Genomic DNA, 10,163 nt, shown 5'->3' with positions numbered 1-10,163 from the left:
GCAGGGGTAAAAAAGTAATTTCATATTTAACTATTATTTTTTAATAACAATATAAAAGAAAATAACATGTTCAATTTTTAATCCTCTAAAACTCAATATACTAAGACTTCAGTTTGTGATTGAATAATTCAAACCTATATTCTAAACCTAATTTCTTTAGGTTGTTTGATCTATTTTTTGATAATTACTTTTAAAATTAAATTTTATTAAAGTCATAATTCGATAAAAGTTACAATTATATCTTTTAATCTCACTACAATTATTTTTTCAGCCAATTATCTATTTTGCCTATAAAGTCATTTATTTTAAAATGAGGCCAGTTTTATAATTTAACTATAATGTGTACTTCTTAAGAAATTATAGGAATAATTACACCTCCTTTTACGAGGTTTGGTGTAATTATGCATAAATTGTTTAATCGTTTGAAAAACTACATCTAACAAATAAATCTTTATAGCAAATTTAGTGAATCTTGACCAACGGGTGGGATTTATTTGTTAAACGAAAATAAATTTCAAAAATATTATTTTTTTTTAAATTATAAGATATTTATATGTGATTATATTAAATTTTATGAAAAAAATATAATAATCACTTATAATTATGATAAATTTTAAAAATTCATTATAATTTAGGGTATAATGAATCATGCAATTGTCGGGAGAAGCTGTGGAGCGGAGCAGTAAAATCAGTAAATTGGCGCGACAAAACAAAAATCCGAGTATGTCGGGATTTCTTTTAAATGATTTTTCCCTTATCCACACTTTTTATTTTATTTTTTAATCAAGAATTCTTTTTTCCTTATAAAACGAGGAAAACCAGAAACATACATCCTCTGCAAGAACTGCATTTCTGTTGCTATTCGCTTCTCTCTCCTCTCTCTCTCATCTCCTTTGACTTGTCCCTCCATAGCTTGCGTTCGAGCAGTATATAGATAATTCAATCTCACGTCTTCTTCTTCCGTTTTATACTCTCCATTAATTGTATGCGACAAACATATACAGAGCGGATATAATCGAATTATGTGAAGAAAATTTATCCGAAAATGGCGTGTGTTGATGTTAATATGAACAGCGATGTTATTCCGATGGTGGGATTGCAGGAGCCCAGTATTGATACGGATAAATTGAGCTATGAGATTTTTTCCATCTTGGAGAGCAAGTTTTTGTTCGGTTACGATGATCAGAAGCTTTGGGTTCCCCGCCAAATTGGTGAGACGCTGCCGGCCAAGAATGGGGTCGTCGCCGGCGTCGAGGATGGCGGGGTTCAGGCCGTGAAGAATCAGAGGGGGAAAATCTGTATTCTCAGTATCGACGGCGGAGGGATGCGGAGCATTGTATCGGGTAAGGCGCTGGCGTATTTGGAAACTGCGTTGAAGAATAAGTCGGGAAATCCCAACGCCAGAATCGCCGATTATTTCGACGTTGCGGCAGGCACCGGCGTCGGTGGGATTTTTACGTCGATGCTCTTTGCCGCGAATGATCAGAACCGGCCGATTTTCCAAGCGGACGAAACGTGGAAGTTCCTCGCGGCTGAGGGCAAAAAGTTCTACAGCTCCGCAAAAGCAGGCAATTCCAAGGGCAAGTTCTTCAAACGGATTTTCAAGAAATCCGGCGGCGCAACCGGTTCATCCACGGCTGGGTTGGAGAAGGCGATGAAGGAGGCGTTCAAGGACGCAAGAACCGGGCGCAGCTTGACGCTGAAAAACACGCTTAAACCGGTTTTGATCCCCTGCTATGACCTCTCCAGCACGGCACCGTTTTTGTTCTCCCGAGCTGACGCTCTAGAAAGCGACAGCTACGACTTCAATCTGTGGGAAGTCTGCTTGGCCACGTCGGCGGAGCCGGGTGCATTCGACCCGGTTTGCATGAAGTCGGTAGACGGGTTGACACGTTGCGTGGGGGTCGACGGCGGGTTGGCGATGAACAACCCGACTGCGGCGGCCATCACGCACGTGCTGCATAACAAGCAGGAATTTCCATTCGTCAGAGGAGTGGAGGACATTTTGGTCCTTTCAGTGGGGGCCGGCGGGCAGCTGTTGGAGGGCAGCTTTGACTATGAGCAGGTCAAGAAATGGAAGGCTAAGGACTGGGCCCGGCCCTTGGCTCGGATTTCCGGCGACGGTTCTGCGGAGCTGGTCGATCACGCCGTCGCCATGGCTTTTGGCCAGAGCCGTAGCAGTAATTACGTCCGGATTCAGGTATGAAAAAACATTAGTAATTACATGATCAGCTTGCCTAACTAAAATCTCTTACTTGTAAATCTTGATTGCTGATGATGTAAGGAATACTATGATTACCGAGTTTTGGAGAAGACAGGCTGTTGGGGATGAGGATGGGTATGGGGTGGGGGGTTGAATGGGCTAACGTGCGCAGGTGGTATTTTGGGAGCATGCAATTTAATTCTGTGCCTTTGTTTGGGATGTGGGGGAAGAATGAGCAGTTGCAAGAGGAATTAACGTTGTCGTTTTAGTGCAAAATGGCTGTCCAGGCCAAAATGCCAACCCAAAGTGGAGTATTTGGACATTGACATGGGTTGCCGTGACTGTGTGTTCTGTGTGTCTCTCTGTTTGTGTGATACAGTAATTATCACCATTCAACAACAGTCAACACCTATTTTTTTACAGTATGATGATAGCAAGAGTTTTTTTTGTATTCAGTTTTCACTTCTTCCAAGGATGTTGTTTCTTGACCAGGTACTAAATTTATAGCAGGAAGTTATTTTCAACAACTTAATGTTTTTTTTTGTGGTACAAGAGAAAGAAACAATGTTGCTTCTTGTTCATCATTAAACCAAAAATAAGTAGTATAAATTTTCAGGGCCCCTCAAGATTTCCCTCTATTTAAAATAATAAAACTGATGAGAAAAGGGTTAAACAACGCACAGCTAGCAATCTTTGTCAGTTTTTGACAGTTTTCACCTGTCTGAATTTCAATGTTGTCCTTTCTCTCAAGCCTGTCCATGAAATTGATGATATGTACTACTATAAGAGGGGTAGTATGGTGCTAGTTGTAAGAATGAGACCTCAGCATCAAATTGCAGTTTGGACAAGAATCAAGATTTTAACATCATTGAGCATTTCTTGATACAGATAGTGTATGCATGCTGGGAAGGACCAGGAGAGAGGTCTCTTTTCTTTTTCCATTCTAAGACATTTCTGTGGGGTTATTCCCTTATATTCATACATGGTCCTGCCTGTGATCATTACTGTTAAGACATTAAGTACATGGTTTGGTAATTTCCTAAATCATGTTTCTTCATATGTTTATACATTATGGTGATATGTTAACTAAGTACCAGTGAGGCTGTTGGGAGCATATGATTAGTTCTAGAGTTGGATATACTGATAATCTAATTTAACTCCTACTTGTCCTCTTGAATCTTAGTATGATGCAATGAACGAATAAACTTATGCAAGTGGCTGTGTGAATCAGTATCGGACAGGACAATTTTGACGAATGTTGTTATTCTCTGGTCCCTAGGCTTATGTTTTTTAACTGAATTCAATGAATCACAGGCAAACGGATCCAGCTTTGGGCGGTGTGGAGCGAATGTTGACTCGGACCCCAGTCCAAGCAACATAAAAATGCTCATCGGGATGGCTGACGAAATGCTGAAACAGAAAAACGTCGAGTCTGTCCTCTTCAACGGCAAGAGGATCGGAGAGCAAAGCAACTTTGAGAAACTCGACTGGTTTGCCGAGCAACTTGTGCTGGAGCATCAGAGGAGGAGTTGCAGAATAGCTCCCACTGTTGCATTCAAGCAGTCCACCCCAAAAGCTTCTTAAACAACTTCAGACAGTACTCAAAATACTTGTTAAAAAAAAGGTGAAAAACGGTAAGCTTTCTCGATTTTGATTTGTTATACGTTGTTGAATTATAATTTATGACCATACATTACCTTTAGTTGCGTAACATAGACTGCTGAAATCAAACCTGGCCCCATTTATGGGACTCATAATTGGTACATAATGTCTTAACATCAACTGGTCTTTCTTCTTGCATTATGGTTTTGTGATGACTAATCACGAGAAGATATCGGTCTTGTCTGTTTCTTCCCCCCGTGGGCTCTGTCTTGTCATTTTCTAGTGATTTCAGAAATATTTAAGCTCACAACAACCGCTGGTTGTTGCAATAGAATTGTCTTTCAAGTACTGTAACAGAGATGAAACTTGGGCCTAACAAGCTGGAGTGGGGAGAGGTAACCTAACACCTGTTGTTTGTCCACCGACACTCTCGTTCTTGGAGGATCGGGAGGGCATATTAGTCATTTTAGGCCTAAGGTTTTTGTTACAAAGTTGGATCATGTCGTATCAGCTAGCATAATGTGGATTTTAGTACAGATATAGTTTAGTCATTAGCCAACACCAAAATGATTCCGTGTTTGACTCTTGCACTAAAAGCTGTGTGTCCCAGTATGTTCTTGGCATTGTGTTTTTCCTACAGGGGTTGGTCTACCCACTTTGTAGGTCTGAAAATATATTTTGTGGGAGCCATTGTAAGAAATGGCAGCATTCTTGAGCACAAATCATGGGATGAACTACTGTTCTTAGAAAAACAGCCATGGTCCTTACTTGGGAGTTTGACCTGCTAGTACATGATTGCTGTTAGTTGGCCATAATCACCAGAGCATGTAATACCAGATGGTCATGCAATTAAAATTTTGCCGACAACATCACCTGCCCAAGATGTCATTCTTTTGTAGTGTCTGGAAAGTTTTAATCTTAGTATTTGGGTCTCAACGCTTGGTAGATACCAAGTCCAAGACAAACATTTAATGTAGGTACACATAGGTTTTTGCAATGTTTATCTGAATTGCTACCTTAGACTTGGTAAATTTTAGCCGGAATCGAAATTGACGAGGGCACATGATTGATATATAATTTAAAGTGATTGGCCAATCATATAACAAATGTACTTATATTTATTATGTGATTGATGTACAGTTTACGGAGACTTGATGAACGCACAATTTGGTGTGGAAAAAGATTTGATTTTATACAACATGGGGGCACTCAAAAACAAACTTTTGACATTTCTCTGAGCCTACTATGATTGACAAGAAATGGGAAGCCAAAAGATGTTCTTTGTTGTAAGAAAAGAAGAGAAAGTTAAGAATTCATAGCAAACTTCGATAGTTTTGCAACTCCACAAGTGGAAAAAAGTGAAAGTAAAAACAGTAAATAATTCCTTGCAGTTGATTAAAAATTTACAAGCATGAAGCCCAACTGCCAGTGATTAAAGCACCTGTCTGTCATTACATTTTGCATGTCTTCACTTTTCCACAAACAATGTTGTCCTAATTCTTACATCTGTTTTTCTTCTGTCTTCCACGCAGGTAAAGGTTTATGAACTTGGAACGACAAAAACCCAAAACCAAAAAAAAAGAAAAAACAAAAAAAGAAGACAAACAAGTAAAGTAATACATAGCAGCAGCTTTCACTTGGTGGCCGGCAGGCGGCGGAGCACGGTGGTAGCCACCTCACCATGGAGGTCATTTGACTTCCCTAAAATGTGTTTGGTGGTGGTGGGCAACCTCCTATTATTTTAGCCTAAGTTCTTGGTGTACTCTTTGTGAATTTTCTATTTCTTTTTTTTTTCTAATTTAATTTTAGTGGTGGAAAATAGGGTTGGGATTGAGAGTGGGTCCCAAAACAGCCATCAATTTGGATGAATGATTTGTGATTTGGACTTTGATGTGGAGCCAATTTCTCATGTAAAAATTCCAATTCCAATTTTTTTTTTTTTGGTTTTTTTACCTTTTGATGTAAAAAAAAAATTGCAATTTTCTTTTGCAGAGTTTCAACAACTTCACCATTATGTTTGGTTTTGTTTTTAACTTGTTTTTGGGTATTTTGTGGAGATAGAGAGAGAAAAACAAAGATAAATAAAAATAAGTTAGAGATAGTGTGTATGTTTGGATTTGTTTTTGGAGATAATATAAAATAAGTATGTTATGTTTGATGTTGGGTAGTGGGGAGACAAAAAATACTGTTCATTGTTAAATCATGTATCTTTTATATATATTTATATATATATGTGTATAAAAATATATATAATTTATTTAGTTGTGAGTGGATTAAAATAAATATTATTTTCTAATTATATATGTATGGAAATGAAAAAAATAATTTATGTAAATACACTTTTAAAAATAATTAAATGCACTCTAATAATGGATTAACAATATTTTTTGTTAGTTGTTCTATTCGAGGTGATAAATTTAAATACATTATTCAAATAATGTAATATATGAATTAACCGCGTAGAATAATTATATTATTTTATATTTTTTAAAATTTTTAATTATTCCAATGATGTAGAAAATATTACGTATAAAATATTAAGTGGTTAAAATAAAATATATTTGTATTTAAAAATCAAATACTTAGAAACAAGACAAAATACATAGAACAAGACAAAAACATGACAAAACAAGCAATGGCAAACATTGTTTCTGTTTTGGGCCATCTCTGAGATGGCCAAAACCGAAAACAAACACAAGGCACACTTTGTATATGTTGTTTTTTCTTTCCCTTACTTGCAAAAAAAAAAAAAAACAAGAAAATTACTGGTTTTAGAACAACTAATTCTATGAAAAGTCGTGCTATTTGAATTCACAATTTTAATAATTGATTATACAATTGCAGATTTCAAAATTAATCTTATATCAAGCGATTTTGATGGTTATTAATGCGAATAATAGGTAAATAGCTGAAAAATAATTGTTGTGGGATTAAAAGGGTGTTTGGATGAGTTTATAAACTTTTTAAAATATCTTATAAGATGTTGGGTTAATTACATTATGTCATTCGAACTATGATCGTTTTTATTCTTTGGCATCTATATTTTTCTTCATGTCAGCTTACCATCTCAACTTACAAACTTTTCTGCACTTTGTCATTTATAACTGTTTTTCAACTAATTTTTTGTCGGAAAACCATCACATGTGCTATTTAAGGGTTTTGTGATGTGATATTTTTCACTTATGCAAAGCATGTGATATTTTTCATGCAGAAAAAGTAACAGAAAAGGTAATATATGGCAAAGTGTAATTTTACAAAGTTGACACAAAAAAAAGATTTGCTGACAAAGAGTAAAAAGAGGCAGTTCGTATAACAAAATATAATTTATCCTAAGATGTTTAAGAACTTGTAAGATGCTAAAAAGAATTTGGTAATTTCTTAGGACAGGATCTTATAAGGTCTAAAAATAAGATGTTACGAGCTTATAAGCTCGATAAAAAAATGAGTTGCCAATTTATTTTTAAAATTTTAATAATTTTCTTCAAATTAATTATAAAATTATCATTACTAACATCTTATAAGTTCTATAATATTATTTTATTCGAACACTCATAAACTTATTTCTAAAAATAAAATTTAATATCTTATAAATTCTAAAAACATGTTATAAGATATTCTAAATAAATTTAACAGAACACCCTTTAAAAGCCATAAATTGTAGATTTTAAAACCTTGGTTTTGATAGAACTTAAACCTAAAAGTAACGGTATAAAAAACTGTATGTACACTAAAAATGCAGTTTAGGCTTATTCAATAACAAGGATAAGCATACACTTAGTTGGTTGCTTAGTTATAAAGACATTTAGTATGTTTGGTTGGGATGAAAAATGGAGAAATAAAAGAAGTGAGTGTAAAAATGATTGTTAAGAGATAATAATGTGTTCGGTTAGGAGGAAGAGATGGAGATGAAATAAAATTTGATGTATATGAAACTCTTCCGAAGTCCAATTTTATTTTCGTTCAAAATCGGGTGGAAAAGTAAAAGTATAATGCCAAAAAGATTAAAAATACAATTTTTACTTTTATTTACTCTATTACCCATATATATCTAGTTTCTCTACAATTCTTTTCTCCTCGCTGATAATACTGTACATAATTGTCAAAGAAAAAAATAATAAAATCGCTAAAAAACTACTGCATCGAAGTCAACAATCAAGTTAATAATTTTGTTAGTAATTTTTATTTATTTATTTAAATAAATAGTTTAAAATAAATGAATAATACACATTTTGATGAATATTTTATTAATAAAAAGTATTCTTTATTCTTATCATGATAGATATTTTTATTAATATTATTTGTAAACTCTTGATATACTAAAATTATATTAGCATAATTGTACTTTATTTATTCAACTGATAAAAAGCGAAGAGAAGGGTAATTTAGTAAAATTATAAGAGTTAGTCTTTTCTTTTCAATTTATTTTCCTCATAACAAACAAGTGAAAATATTTGAAATTTACTCTCCTTCCAATCATATCAAACAACTTATAGGAAAAAAACTTCCCTAATGTGATGGTTCTTGTAACACCGTCTTTCCGTATATTTTGCAACGATTTTTGCCACTGCTATTGTAGCGGCTGATTATTTGACCAAGTATTTATTACAAAAATAGATAGCCGTCACAAAAATCATAGCAAATTAGTAACGATCTACAAACTGTAACGATTTTAGGCACACATAAATTTTGTAACGGTTGTTGTAACGGTAAAAAAAAAGTCATTTTTATTATCCTCTCATGCTAATCTGTTACAAAGCGGTTACAAAAGTTGAGTGTATTGGAACGGCCGTCTGCCCATTACAAAAAAATCATTATAAATCCGGTCTTTTTTTGTTGTGAATCTTACATAATCTACCCCCATTTTTTAACTGTAAAAAATATTATATGTAATTACACAAAAGATATATAGGAGTAATTGTATAAATAAGCTATAGACTAGGTCTATAAATATAAGGGATAATTACACTCCACTCCCTTGAGGTTTGGCGTAATTAAATTTAGACCCCCTGTGGTTTGGAAAATTACATCTAGCTCCAAATGTGGTTTCAAAAATTACATCTAGCACCTTTGAGGTTTACTTCTGTATACCAAATAAGTCTCGCAATTAGTCAAAATTTACTGAAACTACTGATATTAATAAAAAAATAAAAATCATATTTACCCCAAATTAACTTATTACTGACTTATTGCTACTCAAATATGATCAAATTATCCTCATACGTCTTCATGCACTAGTGCATATGATAAGATAAATCTTCATCGTTATAAGAGTAGTTTAGTCCGAAAAACTATTTAAGTAGCAATAAGTTAGTACTAAGCAAATCAAGAGTAAATATAAATTTTCATTCAATTTTTTCATTAATATCAATAAATTGAGTGAAATTTGACTAACGAAGGGACTTATTCACTAGATGGAAGCAAACTTAAAGATACTAAATATAATTTTTTAAATTATAAGAGATTTGTTACGTGTAATTATATTAAATTTTAAGGAAGAAGAATGTAATTATCCTTAATTAATATAATTATTCCCTGTATACAACGAACAAAGAGACATAAAGTGGTGGATAAACACAGGATTAAATGCATAGAAAATTGTCAAATTTATGCTGTTGATCAATATTAGTCACAACATTTAAGGCCAATAATTGAGAAGTTATGTTGGCAATAATTAGAGATGATATAATGTAAAATTCAGACCTCATTGTTTGGTGTTGTTGTTTTCAATAACCATTCAAACACTTTGCGTCTGCTAATTCTCCACCATTTTCTGCGTGTTGTCACAATCACTTATCCCTTTGCAACTCATTTGTGTATTGCGTGTTTGTGCATTTCAACGATTTAAAACTCGGACCGTTCATCAAATTGAAAAATTAATTAAATAAAGAATTATTATTTAATTATTTGCTACATCGTGCGATTGTATCAGTAATATTATAATTAGACTTAATTATATCTACGTTCTCTCTAAAAATACAAAATTATATATTTATTTTTAAAAAAAATTTAAAATTATACTTACACATTCTTTGAAAATTCAATATTTTTCATTAGGGTTTGAAAGGAAAATGCTATTCTTAAGGCTGAAAAGAGACTTGTTGCTTGCTTGTCTAGCTCTTCTGCTTGTGAAGAGCTAGATCCATAACATTCACACCTAGTTACTCGCTTTGTTGCGGATTTAGTTTCAGGGTTCGTTTAGGCCTTATGTACAAGTAAGAAGAATTTTTTGGATTTGAACTGAAGAAAAAAAAAGAAACAACTTTGCTGACAATTACATATTTTGAACTGAAGAAAAAAAAAGAAACAACTTTGCTGACAATTACATATTTTTTATTTTGTCAGAAGAGTCCTCCAAATA

General features: G+C 33.7%; 1 protein-coding gene across 2 annotated transcripts; it reads left to right on the top strand.

Annotated features, from left to right (window-relative positions):
* On the top strand, positions 831-5,778 carry LOC105161113 (patatin-like protein 6). Of its 2 annotated transcripts, none has more exons than XR_847744.2 (3): positions 831-2,200; positions 3,518-3,837; positions 5,338-5,742. XR_847744.2 is itself a non-coding variant. In XM_011078701.2 (3 exons), the coding sequence occupies exons 1-2, from the start codon at positions 1,046-1,048 to the stop codon at positions 3,785-3,787; spliced, it is 1,425 nt and encodes a 474-aa protein (XP_011077003.1). In that variant the 5' UTR covers positions 831-1,045; the 3' UTR covers positions 3,788-3,827; positions 5,338-5,778. The 2 variants fall into 2 exon arrangements, 1 of the variants encoding a protein (XP_011077003.1); XM_011078701.2 differs by having other exon boundaries at positions 3,518-3,827; positions 5,338-5,778.

This window comes from Sesamum indicum, linkage group LG4 (genome assembly GCF_000512975.1).
Source record: "Sesamum indicum cultivar Zhongzhi No. 13 linkage group LG4, S_indicum_v1.0, whole genome shotgun sequence".
NCBI classification, from domain to species: Eukaryota; Viridiplantae; Streptophyta; class Magnoliopsida; order Lamiales; family Pedaliaceae; genus Sesamum; species Sesamum indicum.
Note: the sequence above shows the minus strand (reverse complement) of the source record. Positions and strands in the feature narration are given on the sequence as shown.